At 34.6% G+C, this 26202-nt stretch overlaps 6 protein-coding genes and 1 pseudogene across 7 annotated transcripts; 3 read left to right on the plus strand and 4 right to left on the minus strand.

Annotated features, from left to right (window-relative positions):
• Nucleotides 1-1793: 1793 nt before the first annotated feature.
• LOC111198676 lies at nucleotides 1794-4864 on the plus strand (annotated as a pseudogene).
• Nucleotides 4865-7087: 2223 nt separating this feature from the next.
• On the plus strand, nucleotides 7088-10903 carry LOC106348311 (coiled-coil domain-containing protein SCD2). The gene is made up of 17 exons (XM_013788031.3): nucleotides 7088-7525; nucleotides 7617-7783; nucleotides 7956-8031; nucleotides 8139-8180; nucleotides 8283-8345; nucleotides 8619-8668; nucleotides 8772-8799; nucleotides 8901-8975; nucleotides 9059-9169; nucleotides 9257-9317; nucleotides 9450-9566; nucleotides 9662-9774; nucleotides 9843-9903; nucleotides 10037-10078; nucleotides 10278-10318; nucleotides 10459-10588; nucleotides 10670-10903. The coding sequence occupies exons 1-17, from the start codon at nucleotides 7196-7198 to the stop codon at nucleotides 10798-10800; spliced, it is 1638 nt and encodes a 545-aa protein (XP_013643485.2). The 5' UTR covers nucleotides 7088-7195; the 3' UTR covers nucleotides 10801-10903.
• Nucleotides 10792-11842, minus strand: LOC106348312 (DNA-directed RNA polymerase III subunit rpc6). 2 transcript variants are annotated; one of them, XM_013788032.3, is made up of 2 exons: nucleotides 11712-11842; nucleotides 10792-11605 (listed from the first exon to the last, which is right to left on the minus strand). In XM_013788032.3, exon 2 carries the CDS (start codon nucleotides 11588-11590, stop codon nucleotides 10889-10891), a length of 702 nt encoding a protein of 233 aa, XP_013643486.1. In that variant the 5' UTR covers nucleotides 11591-11605; nucleotides 11712-11842; the 3' UTR covers nucleotides 10792-10888. The 2 variants fall into 2 exon arrangements, with proteins under 2 accessions (XP_013643486.1, XP_013643487.1); XM_013788033.3 differs by having other exon boundaries at nucleotides 10792-11594; nucleotides 11712-11794.
• A 307-nt stretch (nucleotides 11843-12149) lies between these two features.
• Nucleotides 12150-17096, plus strand: LOC106348310 (dual specificity protein phosphatase PHS1). The gene is made up of 11 exons (XM_013788029.3): nucleotides 12150-12332; nucleotides 12487-12567; nucleotides 12674-12816; nucleotides 12949-13150; nucleotides 13253-13432; nucleotides 13526-13686; nucleotides 14148-15246; nucleotides 15735-15881; nucleotides 15947-16174; nucleotides 16268-16425; nucleotides 16502-17096. The coding sequence occupies exons 1-11, from the start codon at nucleotides 12291-12293 to the stop codon at nucleotides 16857-16859; spliced, it is 2799 nt and encodes a 932-aa protein (XP_013643483.2). The 5' UTR covers nucleotides 12150-12290; the 3' UTR covers nucleotides 16860-17096.
• A 104-nt stretch (nucleotides 17097-17200) lies between these two features.
• On the minus strand, nucleotides 17201-18417 carry LOC106348308 (40S ribosomal protein S11-3). The gene is made up of 5 exons (XM_013788027.3): nucleotides 18287-18417; nucleotides 18069-18210; nucleotides 17722-17866; nucleotides 17548-17637; nucleotides 17201-17464 (listed from the first exon to the last, which is right to left on the minus strand). Exons 1-5 carry the CDS (start codon nucleotides 18296-18298, stop codon nucleotides 17374-17376), a joined length of 480 nt encoding a protein of 159 aa, XP_013643481.1. The 5' UTR covers nucleotides 18299-18417; the 3' UTR covers nucleotides 17201-17373.
• Nucleotides 18418-18545: 128 nt separating this feature from the next.
• On the minus strand, nucleotides 18546-20451 carry LOC106348307 (remorin 1.4). Its single transcript, XM_013788026.3, has 5 exons — nucleotides 20056-20451; nucleotides 19651-19692; nucleotides 19221-19308; nucleotides 19016-19097; nucleotides 18546-18948 (listed from the first exon to the last, which is right to left on the minus strand). The coding sequence occupies exons 1-5, from the start codon at nucleotides 20264-20266 to the stop codon at nucleotides 18754-18756; spliced, it is 618 nt and encodes a 205-aa protein (XP_013643480.2). The 5' UTR covers nucleotides 20267-20451; the 3' UTR covers nucleotides 18546-18753.
• A 2740-nt stretch (nucleotides 20452-23191) lies between these two features.
• Nucleotides 23192-25822, minus strand: LOC111198677 (heavy metal-associated isoprenylated plant protein 39-like). The gene is made up of 3 exons (XM_022687648.2): nucleotides 25538-25822; nucleotides 25337-25415; nucleotides 23192-23523 (listed from the first exon to the last, which is right to left on the minus strand). The coding sequence occupies exons 1-3, from the start codon at nucleotides 25544-25546 to the stop codon at nucleotides 23300-23302; spliced, it is 312 nt and encodes a 103-aa protein (XP_022543369.2). The 5' UTR covers nucleotides 25547-25822; the 3' UTR covers nucleotides 23192-23299.
• Between the last annotated feature and the right edge of the window lie 380 nt (nucleotides 25823-26202).

Consider the following 26202-nt stretch of genomic DNA (forward strand, 5'->3'; position numbering starts at 1 on the left):
TTATTAATAATGAATATAGTGTACAAATGAATTTTAAAAATTTGTAATACATACAAAATTTCAATGAAAACATAAATAATAATTTAAAATTATAATTATAATTCTTTAATTAATAATACATGTATTAATAAGTAATTATAAAATCTCTATGCCCGTACATACGGGCGAAACACCTAGTTTAGAATAGAAACTAAAGTAGGATGAGCAAAACTTAGTTCAAACTGAAGCAAAAAATAAAAAAGAAAAAAATAATAAAGTTGGAGATGGTCTTAGTCAATACAAGTATATATGCATTATAATTTATCATCTAAAATACTTATAATGTCAAAATATCAAAAATTAGATAGCTATACTTTTAATTAATAAAATAAAAGGAAATTTTCTCAAAGATATTTTTAAGTTTTTATCACAAAAATAGACTTCAAAAACTAAAATGACAAAATAACACTTTTTATTTTGAATTTTTTATTTTAAAAATTTTAATTTTTTTTTTTGTTTTTCTAAATTTGAAATCATATTTCCAAAACTCCATTTTTCAACTCTAAACTCTAATGTCTAGATTAATTAACCTTAGGAGTATAAATGTATATTTACTTCTTTTGATAAAACATTCTATTTTTGTCATTTTTATTTTAAGGTTTATATTTGTGATTTTTTTTTGGTCTATGGAATTTCTCTAAAATAAATATTAAAATTTAGGTAATATTCATATTATTTGATCATACGATGAATCAAATATATTTAGGCTTGCATGGGCTTTTTTTTTGGGAAATTGCATTCACTATACACAACAAAAACCAAAATTCATTAACTAACTAAAAACACCCCCTCTCTCCTACTTTCTCTTCCTATCTCTTTCTACTCTCTCTCTAAAAATCTAATTTCCCTTATTTTTTTGGTTATTTAGCAAATAAGCCCTATTTTTTTGGGGCAGATAGCTTGTATGGGCTCACTTGATCTTATAAATATAGGTTAATCGGACACCGCGCAGTTACCTCTCTAAATTTCCAAACGGCAAAAGGTTTTCATGAGACACCAAAGTAGGGGTGGGCGTTCGGGTACCCGTTCGGATTCGGATCGGGTATTTCAGATTTTTGGGTATTTCAGTATAGAGGTGTAGAACCCGTTCGGGTATTTCTGTACTTCGGGTCGGGTTCGGATATTTTTAGTTCGGATTCGATTATTTCGGATCGGGTTCGGATATTTTTTTTAAAAAAATTAAAATTTCTATTTCTCAAATTTCTTGTATTTAAAAATATAACTTTCAGTTAACTAATTTTTTATTTTTAATAGATTGAATGATTAATAGATTTGGACATAACATTTTAAAACTAAAAAGACATTAATTTAGTTGTTTTTAAAAAAAAAATTGGATGTAACTTTTTGTTAATTTTTGAAATAAAAAACTTGACATGCATTTTAAGTGAGTAGCAAATTAGATTTTCCGTAATTGTATGTATATCATATGAACTTAAAGTATGTGTAGTATCAATATAAATATTTTATATAAAATAGGAGATGTAAACTAGAAATATAAGGTTAATTATACATATGTTCGATTATCTTGGGATATCCATTCGGGTTCGGATATCCAATCTCTCCTTATTCAATACTCGTTCGGGTATTTTGCTACTTCGGTTCGGGGTTTTCGGATCGGGTTCGGATACCACTTTGGATATCGGGTAAAGTGCCTACCCCTACACCAAAGATCTTGCAAACGGCAAGATGTTCTAAATAGTAACGTAAAAGCGGCAAGACTATCAAATGGCGATTGGGGCGCGGGGCGCGTGGCGCGTGGTTATCTCCCCTAAAACCTCTTCCGTCCTCATCCTCCGAGAGCAAGAACCCTAGCTTCTCTGCTCAAAGCTTAAAACTTCATGATGACATGTTGAATCATTTCAATTTCAATGGCGATTTCCAGTGTGGGTTTCGCTTGTAGATCCTATTTACCTGTTCGTAATCGTACGCTCCAGCATCACTGCTTAAGAAAGGTGACTCTTTTAGCTAAATATACTTCTCTATTCGATTCTGCTATATGTTTTATTTCTTCTTAATTGGTTGTTTCGTTCTCAGATTCGGTTCAACGCTGTTGCTGCTGCTGCTGCTGCAAATGAGACAGTGGAGGAGCCAGATGGTTTCGCCAAGGTCGGTGATCGTCAACACAAAGTTGCTGATGCAACAAGTAAGTTACTTCCATGACTGAGTCATTAGTTTCATAGTGTCCCACATATGTATATACTTCTTGAACTATTGCTACTCTGTTTGTGTGAAGTCAGTCTGAATGTTTTGTTAATTCAAACTGAGTTCTGTCTGCTCAACTATTTCGATTGATTTTGGCAAATGAAGGGGATCGTGAGTAAGCAGGTGAACTCGAAAGACCTTGGTATAAGCAGTTCGATGATTGATAAGCCCACAAGACAAGTGCTCAATGGCCTTAAGAGTAAAGGTTATGTCTTTAGCTTGCCTTAGTCCTAACGTATCTCCAAGATTCAGAATTTCATTCAACTACATCTCGTAATTGGGTTTGATAAATTTTCCTCTTCTTATTTTGTACAATCTGTAGGACATGACGTTTACCTTGTGGGAGGATGTGTAAGGGATCTTATTCTGGAGCGGACACCACGAGACTTCGATATCCTCACTTCTGCAGAACTTAGAGAGGTTGCTCCTTTTTCCTCTCTTAGTGTCTCTACACCATCAACTCAAGCTTATTTCATTTTTGTTTGCTTTTGGTATCAATCGTGTGCAGGTCGTTCGGACCTTCTCAAGATGTGAAATTGTTGGAAGAAGGTTTCCTATATGTCACGTACACGTTGGTGATGATGATATAGTTGAGGTTTGTTTTCTGTTTTTAACTTTTCAGTACAATAACTCTCTTTGTTATTTTTATTTATTTCTCTCTCTTTTGTTTGAGTAGGTTTCGAGTTTTAGTACCTCCGCACAGAATAATTCTTCGAGAAACATGAGAAATGAGCTCAGAGAATCCAGTGTCTCAGATGGTGACGAGGATTGTATCCGTTTGAATAACTGTTTGCAGCGTGATTTCACCATTAATGGGTATCTTGTTTGTACTTGAGTGATTTTGCAAAGTCTTCTACGTCTTACTTCCTCACGTCTCTTTGTGTGTTCAGGTTGATGTTTGATCCATATGCCAAAGTCGTGTATGACTATCTGGGAGGAATCGAAGATATTAGAAAAGCTAAAGTGTGAATGTATCCTACTTTGAATTTTCCTTTCAAAATTTATTTCAAACAAAACATTTTGCATAAACATTTATTCTCAATGTGGTTCTACAATCACAGGTTCGAACAGTGATTCACGCTGGCACATCATTTCAACAAGACTGTGGTAAGTTTTTATTTTTTGAAGAAAACAAGTGTATTCTATGTAGTGGGCTAGTGAGTAACTGATTATCATGCTCATCGTTTGTGATGTTTACAGCTCGGATTCTTCGTGCGGTAAGAGTTGCTGCTCGTTTAGGTTTCAGAATTTCAAAGGAAACAGCTCATTTTATCAAGCACCTTTCTTTCCTGGTACAAAGACTTGACAAGGTAATGCTTACATTAGTGCTGCATCTATCCTCGTGTTTGGTAGCCTATATCGTGTTCGTGAATGATTCTGCCTTGAACGTTTAGGGAAGGATATTGATGGAGATGAATTACATGTTAGCTTATGGATCAGCGGAAGCTTCTTTGAGATTGCTGTGGAAATTTGGGATATTAGAAATCATTCTACCAATTCAGGTAAGTTTCAATCAGGGTCATTATTGTTAAAATGTTTTATTATCTAACATTTGATTTCACAGGCAGCATATCTTGCGCGGAGTGGTTTCAAGAGACGTGACAAGAGGACTAACATGCTTCTGGTTAGAAAGAAAGCTCTCTCTTAGATTTAGATGTGTTTGTCTCTCAGTTTTTTGACTGAAAATGAATATTCTATCACGCAGTCTCTCTTTGCTAATTTGGATAAGTTGTTAGCGCCTGATAGACCTTGTCACAGCAGCTTATGGTAAGATGATTCATATCTTATCTTATTCGTCGTACTTTCTTTTTCTTTTTGGTCTTATGGTTTATTATAACATCTGGGAATTTAACAGGATAGCAATCTTGGCGTTTCACAAAGCACTCTCTGATCAACCTCGGAGTCCTTTAGTGGTAGCTGCGTTTAGCCTTGCTGTTCACAACGGCGGAGATATTCTAGAAGCTGCAAAAATCACGAAGAAGATCACTAGGCCACACGATAGCAGCTTCTTCGAGCTAGTACAAGACCCCGAGAAGAAGGAGAATATCGAGTTTCAAACACTACTAGACGAGGTCATGGATCTTGATGCATCTGTCAAAGACGCTTTAAACCAGATGACTGATGGGTATTATATTTCCAAAGCCATGGCAGCTTACCCTCAAGCACCGTTTTCAGATATGGTAATAGAAGCCCTTGAAAGAAAAATCTTTAGAACAAAGGTGGTGAAGTTGATGTCTTGTGATGTGTTGATGTTGTTTTTTTTCAGGTGTTTATTCCGTTGCAGTTGTACCTTAGAGCAGGGAGAATCTTCGAGTGTGTGAAAGAAGAGAGGCGAATGGGAGTTGTTGATGCAAAGCAAGGAAGCAAGATTGAGTATGCTGCGTTGTATTCAGGGGATGTTACGGAAACTAGGCATGTGTTTGCGAGGGTTGTGTTCGACACTGTGTTTCCGTTGAACCTATCTCAAGAGTCGTAAACAAAAGCTCTGCGTAGAGTTCGTTTGGTTTCTTTGGAGTTTAATTGGTCAAATGACATATCTACCCCTATGAATTGGAAGAAAAAAAGATTTTGTAGTAAAGAGTTGACGAAAAAAAAAAATGCAGATTGATAATTTTAATGTTAATTGTTTTTTTTTTTATATACTAAGTGGATGCCCACAATTTTGCGGTTTTGAATGTTTTGTAATAATATATTTATTATAGTTTGTCAAATTAAAATATTTTTTCATCATCAAAAATTATATATGTGTTTACTGTTAAATATTTTTAAAGAATAATTATTTTAGAAAAAGATGATTATGACTATTTTAAATATCTGTTGATATTTTGTATTGAATTTTTTAACTAAAATTAGTTATATATAATATTCATAATTCAGTTTTTCATAAAAATAAGTTTTGAAGGTACGTAGTTTTGAAACATTTGATTTTCAAATAATTTATAGCTAAAGTCATATATCTTTATTAAGATTAAAAGATAAAACAAAATGATTGTTACACATTCTCTGTATATTCATATTCAAATACATAGGAATATAAAACTATTATATCAATTATATAAATTACTTTTGAAATATATTATATAGTTTATAAATACTTGAGTAATAAAATGATTTTATGAGCATTACATATATTTTATAAAAATCACATATTTAATTACCATAAATTATATTATGAAATATATTTATATCATTTGGATACTGATAAAAATTGGTTCTAGAAGTGATTTTTTACTCATAAAATAAATAAAATAGAAAATATATTAACGAATCAAATTATAATAGTTTTTCTAAAACTCAAAGACACCTAAGAAAAAATTAATTAAGTGAGTTCTCATTTAATATGAAATATATTTTATAAATTAATATATAAGCTTCTATAAATGACTTAGAACCTCTTATAATAATTTAAAACATCTGATAGGCCAATATAAACAATTTTAAAATTTTATTTATAATTTAATAAATGATTTATAAAGCATGCATGGAATTTATTAGACATTAATAGTTATTATGATACTTTATATACACATATAAGGCTTTCTATACGAATATAAAATCATTATATCAATTCAAATTTTTTTTCTTATTTTATGTAATTTATAAATATATAAAAAATTTGATCACATTATTACTCTTTCATAATTTCAACAATTAGTTACCATAAATAATTATTTCTAAAATTATGTAGATTATTTGAAAAGTGGTAATTGAATTATCCTTTTCTTTTAGATATAATTATAATAAATAAAATTAAAAATCATCGGCTAATCAAATTATAACAATTTGAAGAGTTCATTTATGATCGACACGTAATAAAAAATCACTTATGTGACTTCTCAATCAATATATAGTAGGTTTATATTTTTATAAATAATTTATAACATTTTATAAATTATTTTAAAATTCTGATAAACTTATTCTTTAAACAACGATAAATAATTTAAAAATAATATTAATAAACATGTTTGGATTTTGTAATATTTAAAATAGTTATTATATAATTATATTCGAATACAATTCATCAAGTAGAGTATAAAACTATTATAATTATCTTATATATTTTTATTCATTATATTTTATAGTTTATAAATATTAAAAGTAATAAAAAATATTATTAATCTTTCTATAATTTCGAGAATTAGTTTCCATAAATTGTTATTTGTAATATTCTTTAGATTATATGGCAAGTGATGTTAAATAATTTTAGACTTACCTTAAATTTTTAGATCTAAATTAAAAAAATAAAAATTAAGAACAATTGACTAATCCAATTATAATGATTTCTTGAAACTTCACATATGAACGATACGTCATCAGAAATCACTAAAGTGACTTCTCATTTAATATATAGGGGGATTTTGTTAAAAGGATATCATTTAATATAATGTAATTGTTACGGATATGTCTTGATGGTTAGTTCAATTTGTGTGACTCGATAGTTGATAAGCAATGCCATATGTATGACTATAAATTGAAAAGAAGTTATGACATATTTATTTATTTTTACCAATAATATCATGTCATTAAAGGTGATTTATCCTTAACATCACTTGTACTATGTAGTTCCAAAAGACACATATTTTTTCGTCAATTTGCGTAAAAAGACAAATACATTTCCAAAAGAAATAGATTTTGTTTGCCCAACTAAGGAATCGTTATTATTATACACTTTATTTGTCAACGATTTAGAGTATTCTTGCATTGACTTGTCATTGAATTTAATGAAAGAAATATACTATATAATATTTTATTACGTAATTAGAATAGAATCCATAAGCAGTTGACTATTGGGTCCCATATTTTCCTCCGCTAAATCTCGCAAAAACCGCGCTCGACGCATGTGTTCTTCTTCTTCTTCTCCGCACTAAAACGCCACCGTTTTAAACAGTCTTACATCCATTTAAAAAAACTGCTCGAAACTCTGTGAAGGAGTTTGGTAATAAATCTTTAAGTGATGGATCTCAGAAGAGCAGGGAGCCGATCATCTAACAACATTGAATTAAGGTCAACGCCGGCTTCTCCCGCTCACCGTAACCATCTCGGTGGTGTTGGTGTTGGTGTTGGTGGTTACTCCCCTGCTCATCGTAACCAGAACGTTGCCACCAAAGCCGCGGCTCAACGGTTGGCCAAAGTCATGGCCTTACAGCACAAATATGATGATGATGATGACGATGACGACGACGATGATGAATTCAAATTCGCTAATCCTTCTTCTGCCATCAACGGTATCAGTAACGTACCGGCGGTTCCCTTCGCTGGCCGCAATCGTTCGCCGTCACCTGCGGTATGATAATTTCGGATCTGTGTGTTTCGTTTGATGATTATGAGATTGAGATTTAGCTTCATTTTCGTTTTTTTTTTGGTGATTGAATTAGATAAGCAGATACCTCAACGAGCAAAACACTTCGGTGCGTTCTTCGTCGACGGGAAGGTCATCAACGTTTGGTAGATCTATAGCTCCGAATGCATCTCCGGTTTGGATGTCACCTAAGGCGTCGTTGAAACCTCCACTTGATCCTCACTTTAAGGACAGAGATACCAGGTAGTAAGAAAAGATATTACTCACTTTGCTGAGTGAGGACTTGTCAAAACAGTTCCTTTCTGGAGTTTTTGTTATTTTTTTTATGTCTGACTTAAATGATTAGTCCTTACGCTACTATGATGTTGTGCTGCTTTGCTTGATTCCTTATGTTTTAAGTTTTTTTTTTTTCCAGATATTATGGTGATGTACCGTTGGTTAATTCGAGAGATAAGGGGTATCGGCGGGAAGCTTCAGCTCTTCGTGATGAAGTATGTGTTCATTCCCATTTTAAACTTTGGATTGAAGTTTTGATGTTTAAAAAAAAAAAAAATGGTAAGGTGACTTTGACTTGAGGCTGACTCTATGTTAATTGCAGGTGGAGATGCTACAAGAGGAGAATGAGAATGTATTGGACAAGGTTCCATGTCTTTTTTCACTGGATTTTTTTTATTTTATTTTAAAGTGTTAAGCTATTATCTTCTTCTTTTTTTTCATTTATAACAATTTATCTGGATTACAGCTTCACTATGCGGAAGAAAAACGCGAGGCAGCGGAAGCCAGGGCTAGGGAGCTGGAGAAACAGGTTTTTGATTTAGTTGCCATTAGCAACCTCCTCACATCTATTTCTTGACAATAGCCACTGAAAACATATGTAGTGTTTTTGATTCACCACACATATAAGCAAATGCAATGTAGTTATACTAATGCTATAATATATGATGACAAAAACATTTGAAGATGCAGACAGTTTTAGAGGCCATTTACATACATGCAAATGCAATGACTTTTCGATGTCTAGAACAAGTAGATTCCATGGAACCTTCTCTTAAATGTTTCTTTTTACTTGTTCCAAAAGGTTGCTTTTCTTGGAGAAGGAGTGTCTCTGGAGGCCAAATTGATAAGTAGGTGGGTGACCCTGTGAACTCTTTTTCTTTATATTTATCTTTCTCTACTTAAGAAGACAAGGCAGTAGTTATAAGGCTTATGATGCATTTTGTTATTTATTCAGGAAGGAAGCGGCCTTGCGCCAAAGAGAGGTTAGTGTGTAGAAGAATAAAATATCTGATGCCACAATAGACACTTTTCGTGAAGCCTAACAATTTAAACTGAATGGCTGTCCTGATGGTTCCTCCTACAGGCTGCTCTTAAAGCTGCTAACGAGAAAGAAGATGAGAAAAAAGGGGAACTTGTTTCCCTCCGTTCACAAATTCAGGTAAAGTATTACAGTATACTCTTTTTTTCATAATATATGTGCTATTCTGACCTGCATGATGAAATCTTGTCTTTTACGTTCAGATACTGAAGGATGAGGCTGTAAAAGCTGCGGAACGGCTACAAGAAGCAGAGTCAGAAGCAAATGATCTTCGTACAATGACTCAACGAACGGTTTTAACAGAAGACGAAATGGTAATGTTTTAAAAATCCCCAAAACTCTCATTACCAGTCACATACAAAGATTTTTCTGATTGTATGGAAAAACAATCTATCATCTAGGAGGAAGTAGCCTTGAAGAGATGCTGGCTTGCTCGGTATTGGGGTTTGGCAGTGCAGCATGGTAAGTGATGCATCCGTTTCTTAGTTCTCCTTGTTAACTTCCTGAACTTGACAATGTCTTCTCATGACACATTTGCCCAGCTCTCTTAAGTCATATGAGAGAGTTATTCACTGATTCATATGGATTATGTAGGCATTTGTGCTGATATAGCACCATCCAGGCACGAGAAGTGGTCAGCTCTGGCTCCTCTTCCAGTTGAGCTGGTCATATCTGCAGCACAAAGGGCCAAAGAGTTGTCTGGAGATCAAGGCTAGTCTAAATATTTTCTTTACTTTTACTAAAATGCCCCCTGATACTGTTGTTTGCTATCATCATTCAATTGCCAATCTTTTGGAAATGACCAGGTGGGAATGATCAGACCAAAACTGAAAGATTTGTAAGTGAGCTAACTGGAGAAGGCAATATCGAAAGTATGCTTTCAGTTGAGATGGGTTTGAGAGAGCTAGCATCCTTAAAGGTAATCAATCTACCCTTTTGTTTCCATAATTTATGTTTGTTCCTCCCAAGTACTAAATGATATTTTAGGTTGAGGATGCTGTTATGCTTGCAGTCTCCCAGAATAGAACACCGAGTTTTGTCCGTCAAGGTATGTATATGTATTTGCAACCTTATCATCAACTAGTACACAATGACAAAATATATAGTTTTAACGATCCATAGTGTCATTCTTCTTTCTGCTGAGGGTACTCTTTAACTTAAAGTTGTTTGTTTTCTCTCAGAATCCAAAGGGAATAGAGAACTCAAATTTGTAGAAGCATATGGTAAGCAAACGTCTCCCTAATATTTTAAGATACAATGGTCTTATGGATTGTTTAAGGTTTTATCATCCTCCTAAAAGCATTCCTGGGTTTTGATAAGAAACACTTGCTTGGTTCTTTGTCTACCTTTAGCCTAGAGCATAATATCATCATTGCATAACTCATGGACTTCGTAACATGTTATCACATTTGTCAAATGCAGAACTAAAAGAAGAGGAACAAGAAGATGTTGTCTTTAAGCAGGTACTTTCTTCACTCACGCCCATGATTCATGACAACATGTTCTCTTTTTTAGGTAGAGAGGTTCAAACACCAAGATAACTATATAAATGTATCAGAGTCATCTATGGTTTTAGTTACACTCTTTACGGATATATACGCAGGCATGGCTGTTGTACTTCTGGGCTAGAGCCAAGTTGCTCGGTGTAGAAGAAGACATCGCTGATGAACGTCTCCAGTTTTGGATCAGCTGTAGCGAAGGAGAATCTACTACCTCTCACGATGCCGTCGACGGTAATAAAAGCTTCTCCTAATTCTGATTCTTATACATATATATCACGCACTAAACGCTAAACTGGTGGTTCTATTATACAGTGGAGCGAGGTATGTTAGAGCTAAGGAAACTAGGAATAGAGCAACAACTATGGGAAGCTTGTCGCAAAGAAACCGAACACCTTCCTCCATCTTCTTCTCCTACCTCTACTCTCGCAAACCTCGACACTTAATTTTTATAGATTATCATAAAATTGTATGGGAGAAAAAAACATAACATTATTGTAACATCATCTTTTTTTCTAAAACACCAGAAGAAAGCTAAAAGTCTAACCATTTCTGAAAGTAAACACATGTTGTCGGGGAGATAACACCATCAGGTGTACAAAGCCCTATATGCGGACAAGCCCCACAAGGCACCGAAGCAAAACCTCCATCTCTCACTTCCCCACCACCAGACTTCTTCCCAGTCAGCTTATAGCAAATCTCTCCAATCCTCGTAGCAGAAAAATCAGTAAGCCCATTGCTCTTCACCTCCATGACAACATTATCCAAAACCAAGTTCTTGAGTATCTCCCTAGTCTGCTCTCTACTCAACTTATCCGCATCACTACTAGCCTTTTCGAAATACGAATAGATAACATCGAGGGTCACGACCTTGCTCTTCAACCTCTCGAGAATCCTGACGCAAATCTCCTTGAGGCCTTCGATTTTGGAGACGTCGAGGGCCCCGTCGATGTACCAGTCCCCGCCCGTGAGCTCCTTGCAAGGCTGGAACTCGACGGCGAGGAAGTGTTTGATGCCTTTGTTGTTCATGTTGGGGACTTCTTTGATGAGGTTGCTCTTCTTGAGAGAAGCGACGGCTCGAGTGACGAGGGTTGGTTGGATCTTTGTCGCTGTTCTCATCTCGTAAGTGGTCGCGCCCATGCCTTGCTTGGATCGGATCAGGCCGAGGATGTTCTTCTCGTCTTCGTTGATACCACTTGATGATGATTTCGGCTCTGGACGCTTTCGTTTGCTCATCTTCCTTAAATCACACTGAGGAAAATTAAAAACACAAACTTTTATCAGATTAATGTCTCAATTCAAGACAGGGGAATGAGAACTGTGAGACGATATGGTGAAAGATGAGATTCAATTTTACCTCGAGGTTCGTAAAGACGAAGGCTTTTAAGTGAAAGGAGCTCAGAGAACGGAGAAGACGACAGTGTTAATCTTGTAAGAGAACGAACCAAACCTAGGTTTTTGCAATAAATATAGTTCACTGATATTTTCAAATTACACACTAACTTTAGCTGAATTATGATTTTTACCTCTGATAAAAGAAGTTTAAAAATGGTGTTTTATTAAATTTGTGTTAAATTGGTAAATACAAAAAGAAAGAGTTTTAATGATAATCAAAGAAAAGATGAGGGTCTTTCTTGCAAATTTAATATTTAACACTGCACTTTAGCTGAATTATGCTATGGATTTTTACCTCTGATAAAAGAAGTACAAAAATGGTGTTTTATTACATTGGTGCTAAATTGGTGAATGTAAAAATGAAGAGCTTTAGTAATAATTAAAGAAAAGATGAGGGTCTTTCTTGCAAATTTAAATTTTAAAATATCCGATCGTCTTTCTTCCTCGGGGAAGCGCTATACCTTGCGACTTCCGGCAAAGCTGACATTTTGAAGAAAAAGACATTTTTGACAAATTAAAAAAAAAGGAAGCTTTCTTTCCAATGGCGGAAGCTGAGAAGAAGCGAGATCAAACATTTCCTCAGGTAAAAAAAATCATTACTTTACCCCCCCAAATTTAGTAATCTATCATCACCTTTTGCAACTCATCATTACACCCACATTCAATCAGATTTTGAATTCTCCTTTATTTTTCTCTGATTATTGAGATCTGATATGATGATGGTGGTGGTCTCACAGGAGAAGGACGAGGAGAAAGATCTCGACCTTGGCCACTGCGACGAGCACGAGTCTCCTCTTCCTCTCACCGTCACTTCTCGTGTAACACTTGACCACCCTCTTCTTCATTCAAATAAGCGCTTATTAACATTAGCTTTTAATTAATTAATCTCTAAGGTTGGGAGACTTTTTTTTGTTGTTGTTGCAGGTACTGTACATGTTAGGAGACATAGCAGCTGGTCCAGCTTATAGGTTTACCCAATGGTTGGACTTAGTTCGTAAACGCAGTGCTACTTACGGTTCCTCTGGCTTCCCTCACCGTCTTCACCGCATCGATGATATGGTTCCAAGGTTTAGTCTCTTTTTTTTCTTTTTTTAATCTGATTCCTTTCTATTTTTGTGCTTTTATCTAATTGGGTTAGTTAGTTTTTAATGGTTTTTGGAATCTTGTGAGAATCTTGTTAACGGTAAGTGTTAATTCAGTGCAGGAGAGAGGAATGCTGATCCAAAAAGTCCACCAAGCAAGGAGACTTCAGAGATTAGTTTGTGGGAAAGGCTTGGCAAAGCTTCTATTGTTGATATCGACTCCAGCTCTTTCTCGTGGAGCATGTTGTCTTCGCTTCACCATACTGAACATAGTAGTAGCACTGATCATTCTGAAGAGGACCAGAGTAAACCTCTCGAGGTATGTATATAGCATTAGTGTTGTCTTTTGATTCTTAGCTTCCATTTAACCAGATCTTCTTTTTCTGACACTGTTTGTTTGTTTACTGGTTTTCACTCACAGGTTACTGTGAACTCTGGGGGAGTTGTTTTCTTCGCCCTGTTCAGTCATCCCAGCGCTGAAGATGCTTCTCGGAAGGAAGAAGCAGCAGCAGTTATTAAATTTGCGTCATCGAGGATGGCCACGCAATCAGAACGTCTGGGTTATGAGTTTGCCAAGTGGCTAGGTGTGCAGATTCCGCAGGTGCTTCTTTTCTTTTTTGCTGCTTACTTCAGAAACTGTAGTATTGGTTTCGCTCATTCCACTCACTTTCGTATTTTCCGTTCAATGAGACAGGCTAGAGTAATTCATAGCTGTAATCCTGAGTGGACACTGATCAGAGAAGCAACTGAGAAGGCACAAGCTAAAGCGAATTCGGAGGGAGACGAGGTTGGTGAGGTGACTTGTTCAGAACTTCTGGAAGCCCTTGAGCTCAGTCGCTGTCTTCTCCTTATGAGGTGACACATTCATCTTTATAACTTTCTCTATTTCGACCAGCAACATCAGTTCACATCGTTTTCGTTCACAGTTTAATTAGATAGCAAACCGGACAATGTTACCAAGTTAAGACTAAGAGATTATAAATTTTGAACATACCATTTTAGTATAGTATTGTTAGGGGAAAATTTTCAAAGTTTAATGTTATTAGATAAAATAACAAATATGTAAGATAATATTATGATGTGGAATCGTTTTATTGGACAGAAGTATGGCCTAAAAACACAATAGTTGAACAGAAAATTTAATCTGAGTAATTAGTTGGTGAAAATAGTTGACCAGACATTTGTCTTTTCCTAATTGATAATATAGGCATTGACCTTATTCCACACATTCAAAAGTTCAATTTTGTTGGTATGTGATGTTTGTGTAACACCCCTCTTTCTAAGCACGCTGCAATTCTCAAATTGGTTATTGGCAGCTATGTCCATGGATGTCCACTACTAGAGAGCATGAGCAGTTTCGAAACCGAAGAAAAAGCAGAAAGAGCTGCTTCAGCGTTAGGGAGAATCTTGGTGTTAGATCTTGTGATAAGAAACGAAGACAGACTACCCTGCCGTCAGCTGAGATGGCGTGGCAACCCTGCAAACCTCTTACTAACCGACAGAATCATGTCATCAACCAAACCTCTAGAGTGCTCATTCGAAGAAGCTTTTGATTCCGCCATCAAACGGTACCATCCAAGAGACTACAGATCAATCCAAAAGGAGAGAAGAGCTTCCTCTGTTGATAGCAGATCAAGACTGAGTGTTAGCGATCACCGTTTGGTCTCGCAGTCCTCTGACTTTTCCGATATAACTGAATCTCCAAGATCTTATGACACCGAGTTCATGAGTCCAATGTCTGATACCTCCATGGCTCCTGAGTTCCACATTGTTACTATAGACTCCGGCGTTCCACGGCGTCCTCCTGCTGGCAAACGAGCAAGCGACCAAGAGATCTATCCGAGACTAGTCGAGCTGCTTATCAATAGCAGCCAGTACTCTTCGAATCTGTTGTACGAAATAACAGAAGGAGGTTTAGGCTGTCCACAGGCGAAAGACGGTGAAGAAACACCTACTGCAGTGACGCCAGTAGTACGCGAGTTTCGAAACGGTTTTCGCGCTGGTCTCAGGGACTTGCACGAGTTCCACATCTTCCTCGTCACCCTTCATCAGAAGCTAGATGGGTTGCTGCGTGCTTTTTTCAGTATGATGGACAAAACAATGTGCGCAGATTTTGATAGAGATGACTTTGCTGTTCCTGAGTCGCCATCGCAAAGTTTTGGACATGAGGTGAATCATTATCCATCTCCTTCGAAAGAACGGGTGCCTAGTGATAACAGCTTTGACCATAGTGAGTCGGATATGCACAGATCAGTAGCTCCTAGGACTCCAGGTTCTGAAAACAAGGAAGGGGGAGGAGATGCTACTTCGCCTAAGTCACGAGAAAGCTGGCATGGAAGATACAGTAGAGGTGGAGAATCTCTTAGCAGTCAGCGTTTGGCAGCAAAGCTCCGTGACTTCCATAAATTTGCAAAGGTTTGTTTATTCAGACTTTGATCACTATGTTCTAATACAGAAGACTAGGCATGCGGGGTTCGGGTAGTTCGGATAGTTTGGTTTGGGTAGTTCCGAATTCGACCAAAATCTCACCGAATTGAACCGGAAAAATTTGGTTAGGGTAGTTCGGTTTTTAAAAAAATTACCAAAACTAACCGAATTTTTTGGGTTTATTGTATTTTGGTTAAAATATTGGTTAAATTCAGGTAATTTCGGTTAGTTTGGTTAATTTGGTTCAAAATTTTAGTTAATTCTGTTAGTTTATTCGAAATTTGGTTAACAAATTTTTTTTCTGAAAACCAAACAAATCGATTACCAAACCAAAAACCGAAGTTTTTTTTATAAACTTCCTGGATTGAACCGAACTAACCAAAAATTCCGGTTCAGTTCGGTTCAAAACCACAGGTCTACGAAAGACGATTTCAGCTTCCTTCTTCATATTGATTCTTTACATGGTGCGTCCACAGATTGATGCGGAGTCTAATAAAGAACTAGACCAGTGGAATGAAACATTGCGGAATGAAGTTATGAAACTCTGCCAAGAGAACGGTTTCAACACTGGTTTCTTTGAGGGGAGTGATAATAACAGTTGCACTGATGCTTACGAGCTTAAGGTATTCTGAACTTTTTTTTCTTTTTCATTTCACTTGTTCATAAACACTCTCACATATAATAACAGGTTAGACTTGAGCACATTCTTGAGAGAATATCATTGATTACCAAAGCTGCTAATACAGAGAAACCATCAATGATACAAGATAATCTTTTCATCGGTGGAGGATTGGCTGCAAGGTCTGTATACACTCTTCAGCATTTGGGTATAACTCATATTCTATGCTTGTGTGCAAATGAAATAGGACAATCAGATACTCAGTACCCGGATCTCTTCAAGTACAAAAATTTCTCAGTAAGTAAAACCCTTCTTGATTAATATCATTAGTCACCAAAATGCATCTATAAAGTGGAGAGAGTTCTCTTCTTGTGTCTTCTGTTTGACCAGATAACTGACGATGAAGACTCAAAGATAGAAGGCATCTTTCAAGAAGCTCTTGATTTTATCAACCATGGTGAAGAAACAGGAGGAAAGATTTTAGTTCATTGCTTTGAGGGTCGGAGTAGAAGCGCAACCGTGGTGCTTGCTTACCTAATGCTTAGAAAGTAAGTTCTTGAGGACAGTTTAAAAATAGTTGTTAAAGCGATACAAGAACTGATTAATAATAACTTTATCATTCAGGAACCTGACGCTTTTAGAAGCGTGGAGCAAACTAAGAAAAGTTCATAGACGAGCTCAACCGAACGACGGTTTTGCCAGGATCTTAGTGAACATTGACAAGAAATGTCACGGGAAGGTGTCGATGGAGTGGAGACAGAGGAAACCGACGATGAAAGTGTGTCCGGTCTGTGGTAAGAACGCGGGTTTAAGCAGTAGTTCATTGAAACTGCATCTCCAGAAATCTCACAAGAAACTGTCTTCGGGAAGTGTGGACAGTGCGATGAACATGGAGATACAAAAGGCTTTGGAGGCACTTCAGCTCAGCAGTGGTCGTGGCTCAAATGTTAGCTCCAGTTCTTTTCAGTCTCTTACTGGTTAAGAGAGTTCGGTTTAGTATCTATAAGCGGTTTGTCCCGGTTAATGTCTCTAATCCGAACATCTTTCAGTTTTCCGTTTCCTGTAATGATCTTTTTCGTTTGGCATACAACTAAATAAAACCTGTTTGATTAGGACAGAATCTTTCTGTATGTAAACATTCGAACTTTGTTTATTTCTAACATTTGGATTATAACCAAAAAGCTTTTTTATATAAATGTTATGAGTGTATTATGTTCAATAATATTATCTAAATTTATCTCCCCCAAAAATTTGATCATCAACATATACTATCTAAATACCAACTCGGGTTGTTTCTTTTACGCTCTAGTATCAATCAAGAAGTAGACACAGACACACAGTACTTGATTTCTTCTAGAGATACCAAAAGACAGAAGTCACAGAACAGTAGAATGCAGTATTACAAACCAAGTCTCACAAAAAAGGGATCAACAAACAAAACATTCTGAAACATAAAAAACGAAACATAGAAACTCTCCATAACTTCAAAAAACCTATTACATTCCAGTGAATGCCTTCTTGGCAAAGGCAGATGCGCCTGCTGGGATCACCTTCAGCACATTGAACCTCACAGTCTTTGACAATGGCCTATGATAAAATCGAAAAAAAAAAAATCAGTGATAAATCTCACCTAAAAAAGCGTAAAGAAGCTCTTTTTCATTTTCCTATACCTGCATTGGCCAATGATGACATGGTCACCTTCTTTGACACGGAAGCAGGGTGAGACATGGGCAGGGATGTTGGAATGCCTCTTCTCATATCTGATCAAAATTTTAAAATAAGAATTTTTAAAAAACATTGATGATAAAAAATCTTAATCTAGACTGTGTCAGGAAGATTCACACCTTTGATACTTCTTGACGAAGTGAAGATAGTTCCGGCGAACAATGATGGTTCTCTGCATCTTGGCACTGTGGCAAGTACCAGCTAAGATACGTCCTCTCACAGAGACAGTTCCAGTGAATGGACATTTCTTGTCAATGTAATGTCCTGAAAAAAAAACAAGACACCATTACAAAACACATGTCTGAATGCAAAAAAAAAAAAAACATGTCTGAATGCTTATGATCTTTAATATTCTAGTTTCCCATCAACGATATTCAGCTCAACATTAACCAAGAAAGTCACCTAATATCAGTTATAGCCCTGATTAGTTCTAAAACATAAAAAATGGAAAGAGAGTCAAACAAACCATCAATGGCATCGCGGGGAGTCTTGAAACCCAAACCAATGTTCTTCCAGAAACGGTTTCCACCTTTACCAGGCCTCTTTCCTTTCCCTGATTTCTTCGAGCTTAAGAAAACCTTTGGCTGCTTTAGAAATGCCTTCTCCGTCTGCAACAATAGAAAGAAGATGATTAGAGATTCATCGAGTGTGCAGAAACGAAGATAAGGAAAGACATAAACGAACCTGTTCCGCCATGGCTACTGGTTGCTGCTCCTGCTCCTGCTGCTGCTGCTCTCCGCTGATGATGGATTGAGGCAAAATGAGTGTAAAAGAGATGCAGTGAAGCTCCCGACAAAACCCTAATTTTATTTGGGCCTTTTATTCATGGGCCGTCAGTAGTTTATTTGCCTTAAGCCCATCTATATTTGGGCTAGAAACTAGAGCACGTTAAATTTTGCACGTACAAATTCAAGAAAAGCCTTTCAGATAAAAGCTGTAGAAATACAAACGCACTCCAAATCAATTTATAAGCAACGTTTCCCATACATGACTTTCTATGTTGCAATATTAAACCCCAACATTAAGCAAACTACAAACGTATAAATGAAACCCTTTCTTTGGTTTGTTTTCCACATTAAATAATATATAATGAAAATAAAAACATTACAGTAACACCAGATTCAGCTTCATGTCTTCCCAATGATATTATATCACATGCATCCAAATAGCTTTTTGGGAGCAGTTCCAGTAGCACGGTACTTGGCAGCTAGTTCCTCGGCTTTGAGAACCTCTTCACCGCGTCTAGCTTCGATCATGGCTCTCTTCTCTTCTGCCTGTTTATGAATTTGAGCTATTTTGTTCTTCATTAGCTCCACATACTCTGCCTTCTTCTTCTCCAATTGTTCCTGTTGAAATTTGGGGCCAATTCAGAATTAGATCTTGATTTCGAAATAAATTATAACTAAACCATACCTCCATTTTCTTGAGCTCAGCTTCAACAGCTGCTTTCTTGTTGTTCTCCCATGACCCAATTGAAGAAAGTTTCTTCTCAGCTCTGTTTCAAACATTGTTTTCATTTCTCACAACTAAATTCAAAGACCTTAATGATAGTAACCGGTTATCCATTATATAGATAAATGTTAGACTAATAATAAATAAAAGTTGAAATAAAGTTTACTTGTTCTCCACTTTGCATTTCTCAGCCTCTTCCCATGCTTTGATAAGTGACATCCTCTTCTCTGTCTCAACTCTAGCCAGGACAGCATCTTCACTCCCCAAATATTTTAAACAAGTACAACCATTTGTCAGAGTTGTAGTAAAATAAGAGACATCGTTAATTAAACACACACGCGTCCAACCTTAAACCAACTGTCTGATTTTATTTACAACCAAAGCAAAACTACCTAAATAAGTACTTTCCGTTATTACTAAACACTGATTAATTAGGTTGCTAACATTTTAGCTTTGATTAGTGTCTTCAGATTGATTTACATACATAGCTATGATTAGGCCAAGCAGACATGTGCTAATAAACTTTTGTAATTATTATTTTTCTCTCTTTTCACGTTATATTAGTAGTAAACCATGAATCTATTTCGTTTAATTACCTCGATTAACTGAGCCTTCTTTCTTTTCTTCCCCTGCTTCTTCTGCCACACAAAAAAAGGGAGAGAATTATATATAGTCCTCACCAAATAAAATTGGGAAACTACCAATTATTAAAGAACAATAATCTTTGACTTATCATTGTCACAAAATAATAATTGACATAAATACAAAAATTCTATTTTTTGTGTTGTTATTTCCTTCTATAAGTAAAAAGTTACAAAATCTTGTCCTTAGTTTGTGAACTAAACAGAAAAACGTTTGAAACTTTGTCAGTAATAATCTCCAAGGTGACTGTGATCAGTTAATATATAGGAAACATATCTTATGGCACACGTTTTTTTTTTAATTTCTCTCAGCCAAACTAGGGTAATAATTTGTATATTATAGAAGAAAATAGTAATTACTTGCGACGATCGGAACAATAGCCTTGGAGTCCTCTAGCTTCTCCTCCACAGGCGCCGGAGATGGAAGAACTGGTGGTGGAGCCACAGGCTTCTCCTGTGGAGCAACATCCACCGCATCAACAGGTTTCTCCACCGGAGCTGGCGTTGATGGAGTTGGTTCAGACACGGTTGTAACGTTCTCCGTCACCTTGTTCTGTTCCTCTTCGGCCATGTCGTATATGACGTCAGGTATACCAACTAAAGATTACAAGAGAACAAAAAAATCTGAAGAGAATCAAGAATGATCCAGAAGTCTGGCTATTTAAGAGAGAGAATGAGAGGAGAGAGAAGAAACTGAGCTGGAATTGTTTGGTAGTGATGTTCTGTTCCTCGTTGTCATAAAATGACTCGCCTTCTTTCTTATTTTATCTGTTTTTCCTCTAAATTTAGTATTATCATTGATTCATTGTTGCACGATCATTAATGTTTAGACCATACAAACGTTAAACCGGAACTAGAGATAGTAGAGCCGGTTCTAGACTCCAAACCGGGTCATATTCGATGTAAAAAAAATTATTAGATAAAATGTTAACCTTGTCTTTTTGGTTTATTGTAAGTTTGTACATAAATTTCACAGGAGGCTAACGAATTCACCAACTCCCATGACGTCATATATATGAGGTTGATAAAAGGTTAGAGAAATACTGAAGATATTTACGTTACGTTACTTATATTGTTTCCCCAAAATGGACTCTTTTATAACTTGTAACATTTCTTTACGCGAATCTAGTTTCTTATCGAAACCGTAAAAGTTTTAATTTTTTTTGTAAAAGTTTTAATTGTTGATGTCAAATTGTGAAGTTAATAAATGCATTTTAATTATAATACTGCTAAATCCAGAGTATTATTAATATTGATATTCTATTACTGCATAAAGGTAATTAAGACCATTTCCATCCCTAAAGGTAACTAAGACCATCTCTATCCTTACTCCATAATTTACTGCAAAATAGAGTGAGAAATAGAATAATGAAAAAACAAAAAAATGATTACTCCATAAATAAAGTAATTTTTTATTGTTTGTTCATACTCTATTTTCACTCCATATTTAGAGTAAATTATGGAGTGAGGATGAAGATGTCCTAACAATGCTATTGCCATTTACAGTAAAAACAAGTACGTAGTAATTGTTATTTTTTTCCTTATAACAGAAATTAATAGAAATATACGATCTATATTTGTCCAAGAAAAAATATACGATCTATAGTAGTAATTTTACAGTTGATTTTTTTTTTCTTTTTTTTTGATAAATTTTTTTACAGTTAATGTACATATCTCTGTGAGACTTAGAGCATCTCCAACCCATCTCTATAATAGAGATCTCTAAAATAGAGGAAAAAATAGAGATGATGTATTTAGAGAAAAAAATAGCATTCTTCTATTTAGATCATCTCCAATAGTTTACTCTATTTTTTACTCTAAAATAGAGTAACTCTATAATAGAGTTTGAGTTTGCTCCAATGGTACTTTATTTTAGAGTAGAAAATAGAGTGATGAACAAAAAAAAAAAACAAATTACTCTATATTTGGAATAAACCTATTTTTTACTCTATTATAGAGTGAAAAATAGAGTACCATTGAAGCATTTTTTTACTCTAAACTCTATTTTAGAGTGAAAAATAGAGTGAGGTTGGAGATGCTCTTATAGAGGCAAATATAGCATCTATACTATTAAAGCAGAATCCTATTGTCATAATTACCTTAGAGGTATGTTTCATTCACTAACATTGCATGTTTCATTAAGGGTAATTAAGTAATATTAATAACAAATCTATATTGGGTCATTATTTTTGGATCCAGCCCAAATCAAATCTCTCTTGAGCCATTTGGGCCTATTAAAAAATCAGATTCAATTCTCATTTTTTTTTCCTTTGGACCATTGAGTCCAAGTTAAAATAATTTTTTTTCAACTATTCTTAATTATTATTTTTTTTCTTTTCTTAATATAATTTAAGCATTCATAAAAACAATTGAATTTTTTTATTGAAAAGTTCAAATCTTTATTAAAAGTATATAATTTTTTTATTAAAATATTAACCACATAATAAAATTAATTTATCAGAGTTATACCAACTTAATTCATAAAAAAAATAAAGTTTAATTTTTTAAATATAAATAGTCATTTAAAATGAAATACAATAAATAAAGATAAAAAATTTAAGTTTTTTATAAAATAAAAGACAAATATATAAAAATACGACATTTACTAAATATTTGTCAATTAAAAAATAAAAAAATAAATCCGCGCTTTAAAAGCGCGGGTCAAAATCTAGTTCCTCTATTATAGAGGAACACATTGGAACAAAAACAACATCTCTATTTTTTCCTCTATTTTAGAAATCTCTATTATAGAGTTGGGTTGGAGATGGTCTTATAGGATTGCGTCATCGGTTAAAATCTTGTATCTGTATAATTTCATATCGTCAGTATTATAATTCATTTTCTGAGGAACTGACAATTTTTTTTAATAAAAGGTTTGAGACAATAGATTGATTATGTAGTTACGTGTTACCTACGTGATCGTGGTGGTTGGCTACCAAGTCACTCAACATTGTTGTTTCTAATTTTATTTTTAAAATCTTGATTTGACAGGTACTTTTGTATTTTCTCATTATTTTTACAAAGAAGTTCATATATTTTCTCACTGTAGGACGGATGCCGCCGCATCGAGATTCTTAATTTATGATTTAACATTTTTTTTTACACTTTTCAGCTAAAAATCGGTTCTTATATCTTTTATTTAAGAGACGTTTTTTAGCTTTTCTTAGTTAAAATGTAAAAAAAGCCAAAAACCGTCTCTTAGCCTAAGCTAAAAACTTCTGTAAAGAGACTGTGGTTAATCATGATCTTATCTTAAACTTCTATTCCACACAAATATGAAATATACAATAACCTATGAAAATAGCATGACAACTGATCCTGGACGGCTATATGGTCGAGGGAAATGCAATGGCTCGACCTAATCCGACCGCCTAGTGTATGGGATGCTTAGGCAAATTTTACAAAACTTTGGGCCCGCCCAAACCGCAAAAGTTATTTGCACCCGACACTCTGCCAGCATGTGTTGCTCATCAGCACGTCTTGGGTTGGCTCATACTGGCAGTTTAACAATTAATTATACATATTCAGTTATTCAATGATTGGAAGGTTTGATTATGAAACCAAGATGACAAAACGTAGGGTTTATAATTATCAACTAAGTTACTTATTTCTTAGGTTCTTCTGGCTTCTTCTCTTCCTTCTTCTCCTCTTTCTTTTCCTCTTTCTTCTCTTCCTTCTTCTCTTCTTTCTTCTCCTCTTTTGCCGGTCCGACCGATATCAAATCTACTTTACCGACTTTCTTCAGTTTCTTTACCACCCCAACCGCATCCATCATACCAATCACAGTCAACTTTTGCTCCTTCATATCCGCTGCTATCGAATCAACTCCTGCTTAACACAATAACCAAGTCATCTACCCACTTTGCAGAACCACATTGTATCTTATTTAGTATGAAACAAAAAACGTTAATCTTGATAATTAAATCAAAGAAGTCAAAGCATTAACACACACTGTGACTAGTAACGTTTTATTTAAACACCTTTATGAGGTAGTAAATTAAAAAAAATGTATGCATTTTTCTTCTTCCAGAAAACGTTTTAAGAGTTAAAACAATGGAAACCAAATCAGTGCTTTGAACATGTCAAACCAAAATCAAAATTAAAACCAACAGTTTTTTTTTTATTCTATTAAAAACTGCAATAAAATAACTCAGCAAACCCTGCATTTGTTTTCCAGTTTGATTGTTAGAATGATGAACACCTGCTCAACAAAAGAAACAATTGACTGAAAACTATAATAATAAATAAACGATAATTCTGATGAAAAAATGATTTCCATCATCTTGCATTTCCCGGTTCCAAGAATTAAAATTTCATATAACCTGTTCTTAGAAAAAACTTTCAACAAATATCAATATTGTTAGTGCAAAAGCATAAACAATATTTAAAGATTTACGAGTGTAAGAACCTTATTTTACTATCATAGGACAACTGATATTTGTAAAGAATAATAAGAACATAAACTAAAATTTCAATACCAAAATATAAAAATAAAGAAGAATTGCAGAGGCGAGATTGTTAATTTCTTTCCTTAAATCTTTAAACGCCCCGTAGTGTGACGGTTTTATGGCGCTCAGATTCCCAAGATACAACTGCAGCATTGTTTCTGTTTACCATCACCGAAAAACAGAATCTATCGAACATATTTCTGTGATGTACTCTCAGACTCAAAATGAAAAAATATACTAGTATAACTATTCTGAGTAGAGGAATGTGTTGGTGTGTGTCTTTTCTAAATGGCTCACAAGCCTTTATATAGAAATATAATGAGAAGCACAAGTTTCATCTTTCAACACAAAAATGAAACCTCCATAGTGCACTAATGGAGTTTTTAATTCTTGTCATTATTATGTGAATTTATTCCACATTTTGACCAAAAAATTAAAGAATAAAATTATTATTGTTTTGACCAATTCAAACAAAATAATATACTTTAAAATGGATTTCTTTTTTATATTTTATCAATATAAAAGATCAACATATATTTGGTTTATAAGATTAAGTCAATGAACATGAAGTCCAACTAACAAATCAAAAAAACCCAAATCCAAGTTCAAATATCCAATGTGTGTATTTGCTACTTTATACAAGTTTTTCAAATCACACACATTAGACCTCCATTTCTCATTCAAATAAAATTTCTTTTTTGACATATGAATACATTATTCATAATGTTCAAAAAATAGTTCCAACAACACTCAATGTTATGAATCTAAGTTGAACACTTAATCGGTTGTGTTATCTCACTATCCTATAATCTATAATTTTTCATAAGCAGATAGCACTCACACATACATTTTCTTCTAGGCCCATAATTATGGGCCTCTAAAAGTTAATTGACCCCTTGCTATCTGTTCAACTCGTTGACAATGTCAAAACGAAGTAGGTGAGACCATCCAAGCTCTCAAATTCTGACGCAATTACACAATCGAACCAAATTTTTATCAAATTTTAGCTAAAAGTGGCAATTTATTGACCAGCAGCAAATTTGTATGATTTTTGCTTTGTTCTTCTTACAAATTCTAAAAAAATATTAAATAGATTAAAATTAGCAATAACAAATAATTACGTAGAAACTAGAATCGAATTTCAGTTGACAGTAAATTAAAGAAAGGAAGTAGTTATACTACTCAGTACTCACCGAAAATATCAGCTGCAGCTTCTATGGCTTTCTGCTTGGTTTTATCATCCGTCATGGTTAAAACCTTCAACACCACCTTCTACAAAACATAAAAAGTTTAAAGTTTAAAGGATCTCGGAGTTTGAACCAAAAAAAAGGATCTCGGAGAAAGAGATAAATCATAAGTCATATTCAGTTTTAAAAATCAGTGAGAAAAAAAACCTGAGCCATTTCGTCTGGGATCTTGATGAAGTAAAGAAGAGATGAGATCGAGAAAGCAAAGAGTTTGATATCTTGTTTTTTCAAAGAGAATATAAAATTTGTGGGGAATAAAAGAGAGAATCGAGTGTTGATTGATTATTGACAAATTGTTTGTGGTGGCTTTTGGTAAAGGATGAGACATGTGACGTATGTTTCAGTGTAATGGACAGCTCTACATTATTCTTATTACTACGCATGCTTTTCTAAAGTTGCTTTGTTTTGTCTTTATTATTTTTAAGAAAAATGGCAACAGATATGAGAAGGAGTTTGCAAGTAATTAGGAAATCAAGAGAACAAATTCGAATCAAGTGATTTTTACATCATTGTTAGACATTCATCACTTCGCCCAAAACATTCATAATTCACGTATCATTTACTAACGCTGCATGTAACTTTTTGTGTTACTTTAACTAGCTCATAGACATTGAACAAATAGCTTGTTAATTTAACATATAGATATAGTATATATGTTCATATTTTTAAATGCATGTTGTTTGATTATTATGTGTGTGATTTCTTTGTTCGGCGTCATTTTGTCATATTTCAACATAACGTAATTTTTATAGACATCACATGCACGTATAAGACGATGTGTTCATAAGTTTTCTTTTTAAAATAAAAATCCC

This window comes from Brassica napus, chromosome A6 (genome assembly GCF_020379485.1).
Source record: "Brassica napus cultivar Da-Ae chromosome A6, Da-Ae, whole genome shotgun sequence".
In the NCBI taxonomy this organism is placed as follows: Eukaryota; Viridiplantae; Streptophyta; class Magnoliopsida; order Brassicales; family Brassicaceae; genus Brassica; species Brassica napus.